Source organism: Garra rufa, chromosome 20 (assembly GCF_049309525.1).
Source record: "Garra rufa chromosome 20, GarRuf1.0, whole genome shotgun sequence".
Lineage (NCBI taxonomy): Eukaryota > Metazoa > Chordata > Actinopteri > Cypriniformes > Cyprinidae > Garra > Garra rufa.
The window spans coordinates 272,698-294,334 of NC_133380.1; the positions used below are offsets into that span (position 1 = coordinate 272,698).

A 21,637-nucleotide genomic window follows, 5' to 3' on the forward strand; every position below is an offset into this window, starting at 1 on the left:
ATTAGATACACTAAATGTGGTTTAAAAGTTTCTTCACAGCGGTGCCATAGAAGAACCAGTTTTGGTTTAGCAAAGAACCATCGGTTCCTTAAAGAACTATCTCTATCGTACCTTTTTATAACCTGAAGAACCTTCGCCACAAAGAACCGTTTGTGACGCAGAAAGGTTCTTCAGATGTTAAAGATTCTTTATGGAACCATTTACACAAAAAATGATTCTTCTAATGCATCGTGAAGCACCTTTATTTTTAAGAGTTTAGCAAAACATTGTTGTAACGGACACATGTTTACCTCAAAGTTAGAAACAAATGGTTGAAATATCCATACATTCACAGTAAAATTTCTGATCACCACTGGACTTGTCTTCACTGTATTCTCTTAGAAAGTGACTGTGAATAAAAGCAACTGTTTATCCTGACGTGCAGTCAGTAGTCTTCTGCTATATTTGAAAGTCCAATGATTTTACTTTTGACCTAACAGTTAGGAATGTAAAATGTAGGACTACATTTTTTTGCTTTAGTGGTTTGTGCAAATTTATAAAAGCCATTTTAACGGTTAGAGAAGAAAGATATTTTATAAGGGTAAATTCAGCAGATGTTGCATAATGCTCAAAGAACATGTTGGCTATTAAAACGTAAATCTTTCGTGGGAGAAAATATAAGAATCGGTTTGAACTGCGTATTGATTCCCCTTGCGCTTGTTTAACTTCGTGCCGTTTTTAAATTTGGACATTCGGAATAACCCTTCTGCTTTTTCTGCATTTGGGGATTTAATAGGCTACTATAGCCTACATGACATTTTTTTGTGAAATTAAAGAGAAATCCAGCTTCTCTGAAAGTTCTTCATTCCTTAGCCTAAGAATCGTTCCGACCAAACTGCGTGGCTTGGCGAGGGATTTTCCTCTTCAGAAGTGGTGATGTGGGTGGTGAGGTTTGACAAAGACATCCGTCAGAGGGGTACCCTATTGATGATATACCCCACTACTAATTCCCAGGCTACCCGTAAGGAATGAGATCACGTGATGGAGTGGGGCGGTCGAACTAGCCATTTTGGGGACTGTGTCAGTTTGCACTGAACCATCAGGCAGTGTGTTTTTCAGATCGCCGTGCCGGAGAACTACGCCTCTGGAATTGACTACCCATGACCGGAATCTGTGGATTTATATGTGATTTAAATCGGAAAGTGTCGGCGAAGAGTGAGCTACGTTAACCTATGTGCAATTGCGCAAGAAGGCCACAATGAGCACGGCGGTGGAACGTTAGAGCCATTGACAGCGTCTGCAGCTCATTCCAAGATGGCCGCTTCGGTAGCATTCATTTTTTGCTGATCGTCTCTCAAGTTTCATTGTCTACCACAACAAAGCAAAGAAACCATCGGGAAATATACTGGGTATGTACGCTTTAATGTACAAAAGAGCGGAGCTGTGAGCTTTTTTGCTTTTGTTTTCTTTTCTCTGTTAGGAGACAAGAGAGTAACAATGTTGCCTCTTGTATGTATGAGTGTTTCTCATACGTTCGAATTTCATTTCAGTTTTGCCACATTTCTTATGAAACGCAACCAGTGACATACGGTAACACAATATGCATGTTAACGAGTATGTCATCTTTGTAAAACTGAAATGTATTTGTGTCTTCAAGTGTTGTTTTTAATGTAAACTCTCGGCGCGCACTGAAGAACTGGCGAGTTGGGGCAGGTGTTAACGGGTTGACCACTTTCATCCATTTCTTCACGCCGGAAAATCAAACATTAGATCTATTATTTTATAGAATCGAGTAGTCTAGAGAGTGTATATTCAGGAAAAAATAACTTTACCGTGTTTTAATGTCGTTGATTAATTTTATTAACTTAAATTCATGTGCGTCTTTGCTGGGTACCTCCTCCTATAGGCTGTAGCCTAACACGAAAACAGAACCTTGTTTTGAGGCTGTTAACTTATAGCCTATTTTAAATATGTTTTCGAGCTTGTTCATTAGTTGTTTAGTTGTTACTGAATGTAACTTGGCTTGTATGTTCGGTATTAGGCTTTAAAAAATAATAATTAAACATTGTCTCGGTTCTATGCAACCTTTGTGACCAAGACACGTCAAACTCAAGCGAACCTTTTTTTTTTCTGGACAAAGTAAGATTTGTTCATTCTAAAATGTGATTCTTAAATGTTTTTTTTTTTCGTTAGTCTGATATATAGATTGTCTTTATTAATCAGTCAGTTGTTAACTGATGCGGCTCACCTCGCTCCGTCATAGTTTATAAAAAAAGGTTAATAGCCTAACTACGTCCAAGAAATTAGATTATGTAAATATAGACTTAACATAGGTTGTTAACCTAGTTCTCTATTGGCAAATCATACTTCTATATCCATATTTAAATGATTAAGCTGTACGGGCAGATTTAATTTTGTTTTTACATCTGACCTTTCCACCATGCCGTGCCTTACTGATTTAGACTATTTATTAATCTTATACACAGGCCTATATATATTTTCCACACCGCAAATATCAGTTTTTCATTAGCTATTCAAATTGCAACTTGCTTGCAATCATCTGTATGACAATAATAGAAACAAGACACATCACAGTAGTCTCAGAGATATGATAAACTGACAGATTTACTGTAACTGCAGTCTTTTCTTGACCTAGACCTCTTCTTTATTTACAGAAAAGACGTTTCCAGTACACCGAGTGTTAAATATGATATCCTACGTATCATAGCGTAATCTGAATATTATTACTAAACCACATAGATTAGTCTTATGAGTTTTCATTATTTGTCAAGCTTGAGAAACGGCTTCCTTAGGCCAGCCAACACCTGTTTTTTTTCGCCTTTGCTGGAAACGTAGCCAGCTTGTTTCTGTAAACCACTAATAAACAAATTCACTTAAGTAAAATAATTGAATCTAACTCAATCTTTAACGACAATTGTCACCTAATAAAGAAGTAAAAGTAACGTTATAGAAATACTTTTTTATAGGTGTTTTGAATTTTGTTTTCATCACAGACTGAAATGCAGTGCGCTGTTTCGCACTTTTTGTGCATAAGTTAGACGTTCTTGTATTAGTATATTATTGTAATACACTGTCTTTTATATAGCAAGCATATTTCTCAGTCACTGGGCAATTATTTAAAGCTTGCTCTGTGTCAAGTGTAGAGAGTCTAATTTTATTTGACGGCATTTGATGCGTTGAGTTCCGAGCGGAACGGTTTATAAGTGAACATTAGCAGTTAACGTTACGGGATATTGGTTTTTGAAAATTTTCCGTTGAACCCACACATACCGACATCGCAGTCGAGAGATAGCGGGATCACAGATGCGAGCTCTAGAGCTTCCGTTGACTCTGTTCCTCATTGAAGACGTCGGCAAGGCAGGGAAGAGCACATTGCTTTTTCTTTCACATTTGGAAGCGATGCGTGCTGAAATTAAGATTGTGAGACGTGTTTAACAGGTGATAGTAACCTACTCACCGCTTCTTAAACAATAGTGCGTGGTGCTCAGGTCGCAGCCTCATGCGAGCGAACTCGCTTGGACACGGGGCTGTCTGTATCAAAATGGCAGCCACGTTGAAATAGCCGCATGCTTTTTAGCGAAAAACACAGTTGTGGAGAAGAAGTGGTGGCGTTTTACTGTTAATTTGTTGCATTTATGGTCATTTGTAATGATCCGGACTGTCTGTGAATCTATTGAGGTATGCCTCCGTTTAGACTGGCACAATGCCAATTACACCCGTCGTCATAGCAACTATACGTGTGGGCATTTTGGCTTTCACTCTCACCTGTACGCATCCACGCAAATAACAGTAAATCGTTTAAACTTGTGCGTGGACGCTTTCCTTGAATGCCAGAGAGGCGTTATGAATTTAGAATAACACTAGTTAATTCGCCTTATCAGTTGTATTGCCGGTTTACACATTAAAACTAGGTGTATTTTGTCTGATATTTTTTGTGTAAGTTGACCATCTAACCTTAATAACCCGACTTTCTTTTTTCTATAGGCTGTTAATTGTGTCTGTAAATATTAATAAATGTCTCTTGTTGGTTATCAGGTCTGCGAGCTCCCATGACAATGCACCGAACAACGAGAATCAAGATAACGGAGCTAAACCCTCATTTGATGTGCGTTTTATGTGGAGGATACTTCATTGACGCGACCACCATTGTCGAATGTTTGCATTCATGTAAGTCTGTCATAATGTATATAATGTATATTCTTGCTTGGGAATTCAAACGGAACGGTCTTTAAACCCGATTCAAACCGTATTTGAATTGGTCGCGTTTAATTAATGTGTCTTCTGTTGTTTTCACAGTCTGCAAAATGTGCATTGTGAGGTATCTGGAAACCAGCAAATATTGTCCTATTTGTGATGTTCAAGTTCATAAAACAAAACCTCTCCTCAATATCAGGTAGGTCTAATGGCTTGGGATTATCGTATTTTAATTATTTTTTTCTGATATACCATTTGAAAAGTTCTTTTAGGCTAATTAACATCCAGAAAAGGCTTTAAAGCTTTACGTTTCTGTACATCAGTTAAAAAAAGCAGTTTGTACACCCCTCAAAGATGTTTGTATATTTCAGGTCAGATAAGACCCTTCAGGACATTGTTTACAAGCTTGTGCCTGGTCTGTTCAAAAGTAAGTTTGAATAAGTTGAATTGTTCATTATACATTTATTTATTAATTAGTTATGTGTTAAAATTGCAATATAACTTATTTTACTACTAATAATTTTTTAATCAACACAGTAATGCATTTATTGTGCTTTTGTTACTCAGATGAGATGAAACGAAGGAGAGATTTTTATGCGGAGCATCCAGTTGATGGTAAACTGTTAAGATGGTCATTGTGGTGTTTTAATACATAAACATAATTTGAATACATATCTAGAAGTTGTAATTATTTCTCTGTCCCTCAGCTACTAATGGTTCTAATGAGGACAGAGGAGAAGTCGCAGACGAAGACAAGAGAATCATTGCTGATGATGAGATCATAAGCTTGTCCATTGAATTTTTTGATCAGAACAAGTAGGTTTAGTCAAAGCAATCATCAGAGATTACTTTAATGCTGTTTGTGAAATGTAAATGTAGTAGGCTACCCCAGACTTGACATTCGCAGTTGTGTTGTTAGACGTTGCATTCATTATTTTCTCTTAAAATGATTAGGCTCGACAGTAAAGAGGGAGAAGAAAAAGAAACCACAAAAGAGGTGATTCATTTCTGAATAAATTAAATATTTTAGAACATGTCACGGAGTCAGTTTTAAAGAGTTATGGGGCACTTACCGGATTTTTGTAATGATCTCATTTTTATAGGTGAATGTGAAGCGGTACTTGCAATGCCCTGCAGCTATGACAGTAATGCATCTCAGAAAATTTCTCAGAAGTAAAATGGATATACCATGTACCTTTCAGGTAATCTTGTTTACATTCACTTCCTAAAAGGTTTAATTGCCTCTCAAAAATAGCCATGTTTTTGATGTAAAAGCACACGTTTTGAGCTTCTGTATGTCAGTGAGCTGTGGTTTTTCTTTCAGATTGAAGTTATGTATGAAGACGAGCCTTTGAAAGATTATTATACTCTTATGGATATCGCTTATATCTACACATGGAGAAGGGTATGTGTATTTAGTCTGATAGTTTAAACACATTAAACATTTTAGTCCAACTGCGGAGATAATAACATGTTGATATTTTCCAGAACGGGCCCTTGCCATTGAAGTACAGAGTTCGGCCTGGTTGCAAAAAAATGAAGTTGAGCAGCCCAAGGGGTGATATGGCCGGTGGCAGAAGGCCTGACATAGAAAGCGATTCCAGCAGTGACAAACCAAACAGCCCGACTGCTATTGCCGCCCCATCCACATCCTCTCTGCCCAGCCCAAGCACTCCTGTCCAGTCGTCACATCCCAGCTTCCCCCATATCTCCAGCGTTAACGGAGTCTCTGCCAAAGTGGGCCACAATGGCCAAACTCCTTTCAGCAGCAAAGTCTGCAAAACTTCCCACAATGGCTCCAACTCTCTCGGGTGACTTGCTTATGGATGCCAAAGCCATCAACCCCCCCTGCAAACAGAGCTGTGATGTAGATGCTTTCTTTATAAACCACCTCTTCAATTTTTTATATCATTTTTAAATATATTTGTTTTGTCACCGCGTGTGAAAACTTTGTAACACAGCCTTGTGTTATATTTTGTATTATTACTATGGCATAACTAATATTGTGAAGAGTACTGGAGGGAAACTCAACAAGAAGGAGAATGTATCTAGGTGTTTTTATAAACTCTGTCTTGTTCATTTAGATTAGAACATCAGTGTATATAAATCATTTCCTTGTCCATGAAGTCTTCAATAAAACACATGGCGGCACGCACAATGTTTTGATTATCCAGATCGCATTGGTTTTATTCGGGTGAAATGCTGTGTAACATCAAACGAAATTTGCAAAGGGCAGAAATGCAGCGTCAGTATTGTCTTGGATAAACACGGAAAGAAAGTGTAATAAAAAAAATGCTACTTACATGCTCGTCAAGTTGAAAAGTAGTCCTTTTTCTCTCGGTTTGTTATCACGCAAGGATAGATGACTCATATACGTGTAGTCTTAAGTTCAGATGTTTTCTTGCTTTACATTTCTGTTCGAGCGGTTATTTGTTAAAGCCAATGTATCATTTACTGTTGTACAATATGAAACATTTGTCTAAATAAACATTTTACTTTTTTATTACTGAATACATTTGTGTGGCCTCGATAAAACCACCATTAGCTACTTTGTTTAGGCCTTTTCTGCGAAACCTAGCCTACTTTGGCCTTTATAAATTCGCTTCTTTTTCAAAGGATGCTTTGATACCTTTCTTTATTTTAGCTGTACAAATATAAATAATGGATAAAATTGCGACATTTTGTTTGTGGACGAATAGTTTACGACTAGCAAAGCCGTATTATAAGTTCATGAAATCTGTGGTCTTTCGTAATTTTCACACAGTTCAGAGCAAGAAGTCTGTGCTATGATCCCTGTCTTTCTGTGATCAATAAATATGATTCCATATGCTAGTTCAAACAACAAATAGCCTATAGTGACCGTGTGGGTGCAAACCATATAAATATCAATTTATAGAACACTAGGCTAATTGTCCCGTTAAAAGCTAAACACATGAATAAATAGCTAGCCTAGTCGACTAAGAATGACTAGCAACGGCTATTATCTTTGCTATACGATTGCTTTGCTTCGGTTAAAAGATTTGATGAGGGTCAAGCTCAATGTCCAGCCGCACGAATTCTAGTTGTAAAGGTATTAAGTTACCAATAAGTTGTTTCGGCCATCTCTTGTCTTTCTTGTCCATGTCAGATCGCTCTCGCTGACCTCGTTTGCACGAATGTCAAAAAACCGCAGGACATAACAGGTCCACGCTGAAAATGTACATAAATAGCTTATTGGGAAGCCTATAGTTGTGCATGATAGCCTGTATCCGCTGTCGTAATTTAAAACAACTTCTTAGGCCTAATTGTCTCGTTAATATCAATTAGCAAAACCAATAAGCCTAACCTAATGATCTCTTAATAAATACTACGTTTATTAGAATTGAATTAATAGACTGTTATCTAGCCTATTAATAATCTATTATCCTAAACGCATGCTCGAATAATCTCGCATAGGTGCCCTGTCAGAATTAACTGCAGTTGGCTATTTGGCGATGTTGAACGGGCTATTATCGAAATGAATTAAACGGTAAATGTTACATTAAATCACATTTATATTAAAAATAAATAAAGAAAAAGTTTAGTAAAATATATTTACCTTTGTTAAAATGTCTTATAGATATAAATTGATACGTCGAAGCGATGTTTTATTGCTAATTCATCGCGTTATAGATTTCTGTGGATATGCAAAGCGTTTCCGTTTAAATGGAATGATTGAAACGATTTATTCTTGAGTAGTTGAGCTTAAGTCCTTTTCAGGTTTGCCTTGCTAATTTAAAACAACACTGATATTGAAAAAAAATGAAATGTAAAAAGTAATGAAAAATGGTTTTAACCTTGAAGAGAAGTACCATATGGAAACAAATGCATCGCAGGCATTAATGTCGTATGAAGAATAATTGTCAGGCGAAGTATAGTTCAAGGCTACTTGATTAATAACGCTGTTGATTCCAAATGACCCTACAAAGGGATACAAAGTCAAGATATAGGAAATAATTGCGTAGAATGTTTAATATTAATAGAACAAGGATAATTAAAAAATACTACGCCTAAAATATGAGCCTCACATAAAGCGTTTCGTGGATTCTGGCCTATGTTGATTGTCATGTTACTGTGCGGCAGCGCGACGCGCCCTCTTCTGGTTGTTTCAATTACACTGCTGTTCAAAAGTTTGGGATCAGTAAGATTTTTAGTTTATGAATAAGTCTCTTATGCTCATCAAAACTTTATTTGTTTGATCAAAAATACAGAAAAACGTAAATTGCAATTTAAAGTTGTGGTTTTCTATTTTAATATAAAAACATTTTAATATTTTCTATTTTAATATAAATATAATTTATTTCTGTGATGCAAAGCTGAATGTTCATGAGCCATTACTCAAGTCTTCAGAGTCACATGATGCTTCAGAAATCATTCTAATATGATTTGATTTATTATCAATGTTAGAAACAGTTGTGCTGCTTAATGTTTCTTTGGAACCTGTGATACTTTTTTTTAGGATTCTCTGATAAATATAAAGTTAAAAAGAGCAGCATTCATTCAAACTAGAAATCTTTACTATCACTGAATAGTAGTATTAATTTCTTTCAAAGAAAGAAAGAAAGAAAAAGATTGACCCCAAACATTGAACAGAAGTGTATATTGTTAAAAGATTTCTATTTTAAATAAACACTGTTCTTTTTAATGTTTCTGAATCCTGAAAAAAGCATCACAGGTTCCTTCAAAAGTGTCACATGATCCTTCAGAAATCATTCTAATATGCTGATTTACTATCAATGTTGAAAACAGTTGTACTGCTTAATATTTTTGTGCAATCTGTGATACTTTTTTCAAGATTCTTTGATGAATATAAAGTTAAAAAGAGCAGCATTTATTTAAAACAGAAAGGTTTTCTAACAATATACACTACTGTTCAAAAGTTTGGGGTCAGTACATTTTTATTCTTTCTTTTTTTGAAAGAAATGAATGCTTAATAATTCACCAAGGATGTGTTACATTAATAAAAAGTGATAGCATAGATTTACATTGTTAGAAAAGATTTATATTTTAAATAAATGCTGTTCTTTTTAACTCATCATTCATCAAAGGGACCAAAAAAGGAATCACAGGTTCCAAAATCACAGGTTCATGATTTCTGAAGGATCACTTTAGACTGGAGTAACAGCTGATGAAAATTCAGCTTTGCATCACAGGAATAAAGTCTTTTTAAACTATATTAAAATAGAAAAACACTATTTTAATTTGCAAAAATATTTTTTTACAATATTACTGTTTTTTTTCTGTATTTTTAATCAAATAAACACATTCTCTATAAGCAGAAAAGACTTTTTAAAAATACATTAAAAACCCAATTGGCAACTTGATATAACCATTTTTTAGTTTATCCATGATGAACCCAACCAAATGTAAACCTTTTAGGGGAAACACTTTGTATTTTTTTAAATGTTTGCCTTGTGAACATATGATTTTCACCATAATACATGAATATTCCAAACATGAATCAAGCTGAGCATGAGCAATGCATCATTTTATTGAGCAATGCTTATGGGACAGAGTGCTTTTAAATAGTTTAGGCCTACAGCACATACACACAAGAGCTGCACACGTTCATGACGTAGATAACAGTTATGACAAGTAGACTGACAACTGATAATATCTTCATTTTTACAGCATTTTCAAAAGGGCTCCCATTTCCATCACCGCTTTTTCCTCATCCCCAAAACATTAAAGTATCAAACTCACACTGAACCATCAACATGGAAGCATTTTACAACACATGAGATCAGAACTCTATACAATTTGAGACAAAGTGAAGTCTTTGAAGAGGCTTCTTAAGAGATTCACATGTGCTGTACAAACATCAAATTCAAAGTTCATAAAGCCTCTTGCTTCGTCCACCGGAAACTGTCCTAAAAACATGGCTTATTATCTAATTAGTAATTGGTAAGAAATTAAAATACAGCAACACGACAAGCCTCAAAAGAAACTGCAATTATAACGACAATGTAGGAATCAAATTAGTACGTTTCTGTACCGTTAGGACCGCAACATTGTCAGAATACACTTGCGTATTTACACATCTACACAGGAACAGCAAAACCACCTCAGGATTCGTCCTATTCGCCTTTCCCTTTTTAGAAAATAACATTTGTCAAACGTCTCTTTTTAAAAAATGATTCAAATACAAAATTAAATAATTCAGAGTAAAAAAGGCACACCTTGCACAGTGTATATATGTCAACACATACAGTAGAATATTTAGGATTACTTTGCAAACGATATTTCAGAAGACATATCACAATATCTATATATTTTTATAATACTAAAGGTCTCTGGGATCACACAAAGTTTGACAATGATGAGAGAAAGAGAGATAACTACGAGGCAGCATTCTCTCGCTCTTTACAGTGCAGCTGAAACACTATACGCAGATTCAAGCATCTATATAGCGCCAGCACAACTGCATTCTCAGGAGAACGGCCCACTGTAAACTTGCGAATTATTACTGTAAAAAAAGGGAGGTACAAAATATGCTTCGTTTTCATACCATGTTCTCGAATCGAGAGCTAAACAACATAAAACAGGCAATGTTTTGTTCCTTCACTGGGGGTACAAAAGTGGCAACGTACATGTAACCCATTAGGTGCTTAACACGTTCTACGAATCACTACTATTGCATGAGTCAGTGGTAAAACTGGAATCATTTGCATAAACGTTTTGGTGCATTAGAACATGTGCAAAAACAGTTGCGTTATACTAAACTTCTCATCGGAGCCAATTGCAAATATTGAGCTCCTGTGCAAGACTTTACAGTGCACAACAGGCAGATCATCTACATCCAATTTGCTGATTGGATTTGAGCTAGAAATGCAGTAATTGATCCTGAAGTTGCATTCTTTTCCACGCTTTGTAAACAAATAGAAACAATTTGATTTAAAGGTACTGCCTGCAGCTAAAGAGCGATAGTGCAAATAAACACTTTTTTAAAACTAATTCAAATTGATTTTTAATTCTGACTCTGGTCGCATTTTTCTTTAGGGCTACATTTTTATAAATTGAAATATATTTGAATGATTTAAAATGGGACTTTTTTTTATTAAAAGAAGAGGTCACTCAAAAATTAAAAAGTTAAATTTGATTAAAATGTACTTGGTCTTAGACAATCCAAGATGTACACTACCAGTCAAAAGTTTTTGAACAGTAAGATTTTTATTTTTAAAGTCTCTTCTGCTCACCAAACCTGCATTTGTTTGATTTAAAGGTAAAATATTTTTTTTACTATTTAAATAACTGATTTCTATATAAATATATTTTGAAAAGTAATTTATTTAAAGCTGAATTTTTAGCATTATTACTTCAGTCACATGATTCTTCAGAAATCATTTTAATATTCTGATTTGCTGCTCAAAAACATTATTATTCTGTCAAAAGAGTTGAGTAGATTATTTCAGGTTTCTTTTAAGAATAGTAGGTTCAGAAAGAACAGCATTTATCTGAAACAGAAATCTTTTGTAACGTTATAAATGTCTTCATAATCACTTCTGATCAATTTAAAGCATCCTTGCTAAATAAAAGTATTCATTTCTATCATTTCTTTCCCCAAAACTCCAAGCTTTAGAATGGTATAGTGTGTAATTCTATAAAAAGCTTTTTATTTCAGATAAATGCTGATCTTTGGATATTTCTAATCATCAAAGAATCCTTAAAAAAAATGTACTCAACTGTTTTAAATATTGATAATAAGAATAACAATAATAAAAATGTTTCTTGAACAGCAAATCAGCGTATTCAAATTATTTCTAAAGGATCATGTGACACTGAAGACTGGAGTAATGATGCTAAAATTTCAGCTTTGAAATCACAGGAATAAATTAAATGTTAAAATATAGTCAAATAGAAAACAGTTATTTTAAATAGTAAAAATATTTTAAAATTTTACTGTACTTTGGATCAAATAAATGCAGTCTTGGTGAGCAGAAGAGACTTAAAAAAAAAAAAACCTTTAAAATCTTACAGTTCAAAAACTTTTGACTGGTAGTAATTTGGATTGGCAGTGAATGGGTGCCGTCGGAATGCGATTCCAAACAGCTGATAAAACCTTTACAATCCTCAAGACTCCAGTTACCTAAAGTTAAGAATGCCTTGATGCATCTTTTCGCTTCACAAAACATTATTTGATGCACTGTAGTCAGTGTGGATTATTGTTTTTACCAGTTGTTTGGACTCATTCTGACGGCACCCATTCACTGAAGAGGATTTATTTGTAAGGAAGTGATGCTAAATTTATCCAAATCTGTTCCCATGAGGAGACAAACTAATCTACATCTTGGATGGTCTAAGGGTGAGTACATTTTCAGCAAATTCAATTTTTTTGAGTAAACTATTCTATCAGGGACAACGCATTTTTCTCTGCAAAGAACATAAAGACAATAAATATATAAGCAGCTTTGAGAATTCCAGTATGATAATCATACCACGTAGCTGGGCACAAACAACATCACTCAGTTTCTCAATCAACAATATCTAACACAAAAGTACAGAACGCTATATATGCATGACTATATCACATGTATGCCTTATCAACCACATGGAGCCATAAACCTACTGAAGAATCCAACAGGAGGAGGAGAAAGAAATTGTAAACAAAAAAAAAGATCTTGACAGATCTCAGACAGGATCCTGTGACAAGTGGGATCCGTTACCCACAGCAAAACCTCTCCCAGGATATGAGCCCATATGTGACCACCTGTTACTCCGCCTCATTCCAGCCTCGGGCAGCAGTTAGGACAGAATAGTGGTGATGAAATCATAAAACCGCTTTGAATATTGCTCGGGGTTGACTGTTGAGATCTCTGCCCCTGCCTGGAGAAAAGAAAGAGCAAATATGTGTAGATTGTGAGTGAATGGAGGACTATTTTAATACTAGTACTGTGTTTACGACATATTGAACTCCTACCCCATGTTTGACTGTCTTAGCTGCGTGGGCTGCTTTCTTCTTGGCATCATATGGAGTGAGAATGTCAATCACTGCCATGAAGTAGATTTCTTTTTTGGGAGCACCTGAAAGGCAGCATGTGGTGTTTTTAAGATAGATACAACTGGAATAAAGTGAGACAGAACTGTAACTTGCCTTTCGGCCCCTTGCTGTGCTGTTACTGAAAATGTAACTTTAATTGAATCTATTAAACTTGTGCATCCATTTATATGCCTTGCAAACGGCAAACTGTTTTACTGTAAAGCTTTCAACATTGTTGTTGCAAATACTGCTAATTTGTCAGCAATCTAGCTGGATAACATGGATTGAGTTTTAAAAATGTGCAAAAATTACTTGGGACAGTCTTGAAAGCATTAGTAATGTGTTAAAAACTCATTATAAATCAGTCATATTCCAGCAGAAGTGTTTATGAAGTTATGAGTTGCTTTACAGTGGTGTAATTTTTTAGCTTGTTACATATTGTAGTTTTGATTAAAAAAAGGATGTGAATGTAACTTTTAATTAATAAATATTTTTAGTAAATAGAAAAAGCATTTACACAATTTTGGAGTTGGAATTCAGCCGTATAATTTCAAGACTGTCTTACATTGTTTTCTTTTTGTAAGGACTAAAAACAAAAATGTAACATTTAATAAATAAATAGTTATAGTAAATATACAATAGCACTTATGCATTTATGGAGCTGCATTACAACTGTATAATTTCCAGCTTGTTGCATATTTCTTTTTGTAAAGACAAAGAAAAAAAAGAAAAGAAAAATATGAATCGAAATGTAACATTTATTGAATAAATGTTTCTAGAAAAAAATAAAGCATTTATTGCAATTTGGAGTTGCATTAAAGCTGCATAATTTCAAGATTATTTTATTTGTTTTTAAGGACTAAAAATAAAATCTAACATTTAATGAGTTAGTATTTATAGTAAATATCAAAAAAGCATTTACGAATTTCTGAAGCTACATTACAACTGTATAATTTCCAGTTTGTAAAGACAAAAAAGACAATAAAAAAGGATGAAAATATAACATTTAATGAATAAATATTTCTAGTAAAAAAACATTTATAAAATTTTGGAGTTGCATTACAGCTGTTCAATTTCAGGATTTTTTTTTTTTTTTTTGCTTTTTGTAAGGACAAAAAATGTAAATGTAACATTTAATGCATAAATATTTGTAGTAAATATAAAACAATATTTCAGAATATATGGAGCTGCATTACAACTATATAATTTTCAGTTGTTGCATATTTCTTTTTGTAAAGGCAAAATAAAGTGAATAAAATGTAACAGTTAATAAATAAATATTTCTAGTAAATCTAAAAAAAGCATTTATACAGTTTTGGAGTTGCATTACAGTTGTAAAATTTACAGATGTTTTATATTTTTTTGTAAGGAAAAAAGAAAATGTAACATTTAATGAATAAATATTTTTTAGTAAACATAAGAAAGCATTTATTCAGTTTTGAAGTTGCATTACAGCTGTATAACTTAATAAGATTGTTTTATATTTTTCACTTTTATGTAAGGACAAAAAAATAAAATGCTTTTTTATATTTGTTGGACAAAAATGTATAATGTATATGTATATATATTTTTTTTTTCCAACAAATATAAAAAAGCATTTATAGATTTTTATAATTGTTTTTGGTAAGGACAAAAAAAAAAAGAAAGTGTAACATTTAATGAATAAATATAAAAAGCATTTGTGAATTTATGGAGCTTCATTGCAAATGTATAACTTCCAGCTTGTTGCATATTGTGTAATGAATATATTTAATAAATATAATTTACATATAAATTTAATCAATAAATATTTCTAGTAAATATAAAAATGTACAATATTTACAGAGGAATGATGTCCTTCTTTACCGTTCATTGTAACAGATTTTTTCCTCCCCAATGTATGATGGTTTTTCAACACTCCAAACACAAAAATTAAATGCATTTCTTTTAGTATTATTTATGCTATGGAAATGACACCTCAAATCGCTCTATTATTTTTCTAAGTTATCTGACTAACAATTTTCATCTGGTGGATGATCAAACAGGCAAAACATACATTGTAAATGTCTCTCAAGCTATATCTAGAGACAAGAAAATCATAAAGAGATTTAGTGGACCAGTAAAAAAAAACAACTAACACCTACAACCATCTAGCAACACCCTAGCAACTCTAGTTAATTTAAGTCTAAGCTGAAAAACCACTTACTTTCATTGCTCTTGATGGCATATACGTCAATGACGGGGTCAAACTCTCCCGGGCCCAGAGGTCTATTGCTGTCTAGTGTGTTACTGGGGCTGTCTGGTGGGGATCCGGTGGCCCCTCCATCGCTCTCCGCCCCCTCCTCCTCCCCAGCGTCATTGTCTTCACTCTCCTCCTCAGGCTGTTCCTGCTCTCCTCGCTCCACATCATGGATCCCTACCAGCAGACTGTAGTCCATCAGCTTTAGCTGGGCCAGGAACTGGAAACACATTTTTCAAAGGATTAAGCATTAAACATTCATTGTCTTTTTAATTAGACACTGTTTAACGACACACAGGGGTGATTAGGCCGAATGAGTGTTTAGATAAGAGTTTAATGAGCCAATTACATTAAACAAAGCAAATGAATAGGATGAATGTGGTAAAGCACATGATGGATAAGTATACAGACCTCTACGTCATTCTTCAGTTTCTCCAGGAACATTTTCTTGTTTTCATCATCGATGAAGATCTTCTGGCCATCATTGATGAAGTCGTTGTCTTTGTAAGTTGGAAGCTCCTTGGTCTGTTATTCACATTGGGAGAAAGTGTTAAAGTTCATCAAGAGCAACAATAATTGTACTTTCAGAACAAAAAGTTTAAATGACATAGCATAAATTCTAATGTTTTTGTGTATATTTTAGATTTATTAATAGACTCAAAAATTTAAACTTCGACAAAAATAATTAATTAATTAAAGCTGTATTACGCAAGTTTTGCCTCTTTGTCGCCATCTCTGTGTTGAAACAATTGCAGTTATTTGTGGAATTATCTTTTCTTTTTTTTATTTTACACGTGGGTAAGGCTCCTCAGCGCGGATGAACCTCATGTTTTGAGGTGTATATGTGGGCTTTCAGTGTGGATATTCACTGTACTTCAGAATTACAGATACTATGTCTTGGAAGTATGTCAAAAATAAGACAATTCACCAGAAAATGTCATCTGAATAAGGAAGTAGCATGTCTGCCAGTTTTGTTCTGACCAACTGAAAAAAAAAGTTTTACAATAAATCGCGCTACCAATGGTGATTAAATCTAACGATTGCAAAGTTAGCTCAGACTACATCAAACTATGCAATTATTATTATTGTTATACTTTGTTCTCAAATTGTTAATATCAACAACTTCAATGAATTTGTAATGTATTTATTGTGTATGAGCATTATCTGTAGATTTCAATTTAATCTCTAATTGTCATACCATTCAAATGTCGTTGAAAAATTGTTCTTTTAACCACAAAAAGCAATTTAACGTTCTTTAGAATTCGTTCTAAAATGACAAGTTAAATATATCTGCAAGCAGCAAAATGGCTGAAAAATAAATACAACCACTAATGATATGATTTATTGGCTTAACACTTTTGGCCAATAGGTGGCGCTGTTATCAAATCTATTTGGATGTGTTCTTTGTGAGGTGACAATGGCACACAAAAAGTTTGGTGTCAATATGTCAAAGCTTTGCAGAAATGCAGCCATTTTGGCATCAAGCCTCAAATTTGTAGCGGCACTATACAAAGATGGTTTTGTCTATCAACACAAAATCCATAATTTTTTTTTCCAGCATGGTCTTTAGATGATCTGAGTCAAATTTGGTGAAAATCGGACCGACCGTCTAGGAGGAGTACGAAAATTAGTTTTTCAACATAAATCAAAATGGCGGACAGTATGTTTGGCCGACTATGTCAAAATTGGTATCTATGTTCCTGGCATGACCCAAGGAATGTTTTGAGACCATATTACAATAGGCTAATGTAATGAAACGTTATAAGCATTTAAAAAAAAAAAACTTTATTGATGGTTAATGAACGGTTTATCAGTTTTGACCATTAGGTGGCGCTGTTACCAAATTGATGTGGCGTGGTCAGTGTGGGGTGACAACATTGAGGCATTAAATGATAACCGTTCCATATATTGACACAAAGCCAGAACTTTTTGCCACCACGGTCTGAAGATCAGGATCTAGGAGGAGTCAAAATAAGTTTTTAGCATGAACTGAAATGGTGGACAGGAACTTGGGTTGACTATGGCAAAATTAACATTTATTCAAATGTATTTCTTTACTTTCTTTGCTGCCCCCAAACTTTTTGAGTACTGTCAAAGCATGGCGTCGAGTTTCATAATGATACGCTAATGTGTAAAGTATAGCATCTTACGACAAAATTCAAAGTGGCTGACATGGGAAATGGTTTGACTCTGCATGCTCCACCGTATGTTAAGAGACCAGTTGTGATTTTTGGCCAAACCATTCAGAAGTTATAAGCAAAAATAGCCATTTGAGTCGAAACTGTGCAGGTAGCATCAGCTCAGGTTGTTCTAACACATACCGAGTTTAGTCTCAATATGCTAAACCGTTGTGGAGATATAGCCTCACATCCATTTTTGCGTGCTCTTCGTCAAATTTGTTCACATGTTATTCGAGAACAGTTTGACTAATCAACTTAAATTCCATACATTTTTGACAGCATGGTCTTTTAAAAAAATATAAAAAATAGCAAAAAAACCTTGACCTTACAAATTTTTAATTTTGGTGTCCATTTGACTCATCATGAGCAAATGACTGGTTATGTACCTGCTCAATAATAGATTTATGATCATTTGAACCAAAAAAAAAAATGTAATGCAGATTTAATATAGCATCTAAAAAAACAGCCTTTGGGGGTGAACAAAAATGGGGTGCTATTATGATCTGCTCACACAACAACTTAACATCTAAGAATCAGTGGAGTGTAATATAAAGCAGACTGCCTCCTGTGGACACTCAGAACAACAGCCTGTGATTTAGACTTCACCACTAGAGCCAACAGACAATTACAGCATTCAAATAATTACAATGATTAAACCAAGGGTTGATTTCTAAATGCCTACTTCCACAAACATTAGCAATTCCAAACCAAAATCTACAGCTAGTATCAAGATTAAAAGGATAGTCCACCCCAAAATGAAAAACATTTACTCTGAAGTTTTTTCAAATCTGTTTGACTTTCTTTTTTCTGTGGAACAAAAAAGATGATATTTTGAGGAAAGATTTGGACCCCATTTACTTTTATCATAATAAAAAATGTTCTTCAAAATATCTTCATTTGTGTTCATACAAGTTTAGTATGACAAAAGGGTGAGTAAATTATGAGTGCTTAATTTTTGGCTGAACTATCCCTTTAATTCATTGATCTGATTTGCATGTGTTAGATTGCAATGCATTAAATGTTTGAAACATTTATCAAACATAAAAAAAAACACATCACTTAGCTAAGTAACTTTGTTGTCTAGATTGCTCCAAGAATCATCAAAATATATGTAATACGTCTTGACCTTTTATGACTTATTTACAATTTGATGAAAATTTGAATTGATTTCTGAGCCACGAAATGAGACTTCCATCCAAACTAATAGAACATACAGATATAAACCCCTCTATGGCTCAGCAGAACATTTAAATGCTGATGCACTAGTATTCCAGTTCCTTTCACAATTCCAGCACAGATTGTCGAAGAAGGAGTCACCGCTTTATTTCTGGAAGAGGTAGACAACTTAAAGCACCAGCCCTGGGCATGAGTTTACAGTCCCTTGTGGGATCCAGAGGGAACGGTGATTTCCTGAGGCAAAATGCGGGGGTAAAGCATGTTGAAGAAGAACACAGAGCAATATAGGACAGTTCTTTGCTGTCGTGTCCTTACGTGTCTTATGGCGCAGTAAAAGCGTGTGGCGATCCGGATGGTTTGTAGCTTTTGGCTCATGCGTGATTTGGACGGAGCCTCCTCAGGTGGACGTGGCTGCAGGGAGAAGGAGCGTCAGATGCAAGCAGCTTCACTAACGCAAGTATCCACAAATCAGTGTGTGGAGGTGAGAGACGAGAGCTTTCTAGATAACTTTGAGGACTTGATTTCTTAGTCACATTTAACTTCATTACAAAAAGCAAAGGTGTAAAGCCTTCAGGAAAAAAATAGAAGAATTAAAATGATGGAAATATCCCACATACATGCATCAAATGAAACACACCAAAGTACAGAGCGATATAAAGTTGATTGATAACATGGCTGTTGTACAGTAAACAAGTGAAGACACAAATCATGGAAGAATGTTGAAAGAGAGCGTTCAACCAAAAATAAAAACTCTGTCATCATTTACTCACACTCAGGTTGTTCCAAATTCCTTTCTTCTGTTGAACACAAAAGAACTTTAAAGTATGTTGGTAATCAGACAGTTGCTGGTCCCCACTTACTTCCATGGTATGGAAAAAACAAACAAACAAAAACTATAGAAGTCAATGGGGACCACAAACTGTTTGGTTACCCACAATCTTCAAAATTAGGAAAGTAACCATTCAATCAACTCACGATGCAAGTTAAATTCACTTTCTGACAGCAGGTGGCGCTTATAAAACCGGACAATATAATGTTTCTTTGGTTACCGCTGTAAACAAAGCAGCGCTGAACTCAAGAACCGCATTTTACCGGTAAGTTTGGGCGCGAATTCTCCACTCAAACAGCTTGTTTTACGGCTTGATATTGCAAATTGGTGTATTTCACCATGTTATTTTAATGTATTATCTTAATTACGAACACACTAATTTGTAGTGCAAACAGTTTTACTGTTTACTGCACATTGTCTTCTCGTTAATTCCCTATAGCGGCTAATGAAACGGAAGTAGGCTCGCCCATAGGCTTGTGTGAAGAGTAAGGTGCATACAAGGTAAGATGAAATGAAAACACTTTCTAAACTTTATGGAGACAGTGAAATCCCATCAGAAATACAATTATATAAACTCCTACCCCTAATTCTTTTGCAATTCGTTTAACATTTCAATAGTGTTTTCACGACGTCATTAATTTCCTATATTGGCGGCACTGAACATAATGCCACTGAACCAAATAAAACTCGCATATTTTGCTGATTATTACTGCTGAAAATGGTCAGTTATTGTCATGTTTTGGGCTGTACTAATTGGTCGGACTGGGAAAAACTTTTGGAGTACTATAGACTGACAAAAGTTATAACAAATCAAGAGAAGAGTGCAAAAAATGCGTTTGTGGTTGGCCAAACTGAACCAGGATTTCCAGGGCAAGAATCTTGACAACATTTGTCGAAGTCCTTCTCTATATGATTTAGCAGCATCCACACGTTTTTTTCCTTGGTTTAGACAGCATAAACTAGCGGAACAACTGACCAAATCGTGACAAATGCAAACCCTTTATCGATTTGAATCGTCACATATTTGTATTGATTTTCAAACAGGTCATGTGCATTGTTACATCCCTATTTTAAATATTTTGTGTTCAGCAGAAGAAAGAAATTCATACAGTTTTGGAACAACTTGAACTTGACAGATTTCTCATTTTTTGGAAAACTATCTCTTTATGGAAAACACAGTTGAGAAGCAAAGGAAATATTTCATCAAATACAGTGAATGACAACAAATCTAGTCTGTATATGACACATAATTACAAATATACATCAGTTCATAGTTGCCATATTTGAGAGTATCATATACAGCATTAGAATGTAGATATAAAATTTCAATGGAGGAGAAAGTAATACATGCCAGAAAGACTAACATGCATATAGAAAAACAAAATATATATATATATACATGCAAATCATTCACATGCCCTCCATATGTACACAGATATGAACAAAACACATGATCAGGTTTGCCTTATGTGAGAGAATACTATACACAAGTATAAACTCCAATTCATTTGCCTTTTAATAATGAACAGAATGTTTTATATAGTACAGTAAATCAATGTAAAACCTGTAATCCAACAGTTGAATGTTTCTTGAAGACAAGTACTCAGTCTCTTATCTATTATTTACAATGGTTTCTGTTACCATCTCTAACACCTTCAGAGATCAGTGCACTTAAATTACAGTGTAAAACAATAGGGTATCACAATATACAGAGAGACACTATGATTCTTAAGTTTAAATTAATCCAATAATAGAAGTACTTTCATTCTTAAGACTATTACTTAAATAAATTAAATAATAAGACCCTTGGACTACTACAAAGTGCAGTTTCCCACACTCTGAAGCGAATTTAATCAAGCAAACACTGAGCAGAAAAGGAGCACAGAGAGTATTTTCTCCAAGGAATGGAGTAGAAAATGGGATCTTTCACACAGGAGAATTTTATTTTGGGAGTTTATTAATACACAACACACATGAAAGGAAGATGATGTTATAATTGTGATTATAATGCTTTTTTATACACATAATTTCCGAACTCAGACATG

The 21,637-nt window shown here is 34.5% G+C and overlaps 2 protein-coding genes across 3 annotated transcripts in view; one reads left to right on the forward strand and one right to left on the reverse strand.

The window, feature by feature from the left end:
- Window positions 1-1,010: 1,010 nt before the first annotated feature.
- LOC141293924 (polycomb complex protein BMI-1-B-like) lies at window positions 1,011-6,705 on the forward strand. Its single transcript, XM_073825995.1, has 10 exons — window positions 1,011-1,388; window positions 4,036-4,167; window positions 4,297-4,393; window positions 4,566-4,621; window positions 4,762-4,809; window positions 4,902-5,010; window positions 5,149-5,191; window positions 5,298-5,396; window positions 5,519-5,599; window positions 5,683-6,705. Exons 2-10 carry the CDS (start codon window positions 4,050-4,052, stop codon window positions 6,007-6,009), a joined length of 978 nt encoding a protein of 325 aa, XP_073682096.1. The 5' UTR covers window positions 1,011-1,388; window positions 4,036-4,049; the 3' UTR covers window positions 6,010-6,705.
- A 2,827-nt stretch (window positions 6,706-9,532) lies between these two features.
- The window catches only part of LOC141293912 (phosphatidylinositol 5-phosphate 4-kinase type-2 alpha-like), a 29,778-nt gene continuing 17,673 nt past the window's right edge, over window positions 9,533-21,637 (reverse strand). The window contains exons 7-11 of one of the 2 annotated variants that reach the window (XM_073825984.1): window positions 19,079-19,174; window positions 15,819-15,932; window positions 15,375-15,627; window positions 13,130-13,233; window positions 9,533-13,035 (exon numbers count right to left, since the gene is read on the reverse strand). In XM_073825984.1, coding sequence (XP_073682085.1) covers window positions 12,955-13,035; window positions 13,130-13,233; window positions 15,375-15,627; window positions 15,819-15,932; window positions 19,079-19,174 — 648 coding nt within the window. In that variant the 3' untranslated portion in view covers window positions 9,533-12,954. The remainder of the gene's footprint in view (window positions 13,036-13,129; window positions 13,234-15,374; window positions 15,628-15,818; window positions 15,933-19,078; window positions 19,175-21,637) is intronic. The other variant, XM_073825985.1, reaches the window with a different exon arrangement.

Bases quoted from the DNA above. Each gene is read 5' to 3' on its own strand.
- LOC141293924 (XM_073825995.1), top strand. From the start codon at position 4,050: ATGACAATGCACCGAACAACGAGAATCAAGATAACGGAGCTAAACCCT. The intron at 5,011-5,148 runs GTAGGTTTAGTC...TAAAATGATTAG, and splicing joins GAATTTTTTGATCAGAACAA to GCTCGACAGTAAAGAGGGAG. The intron at 5,192-5,297 runs GTGATTCATTTC...TCATTTTTATAG, and splicing joins AAAAAGAAACCACAAAAGAG to GTGAATGTGAAGCGGTACTT.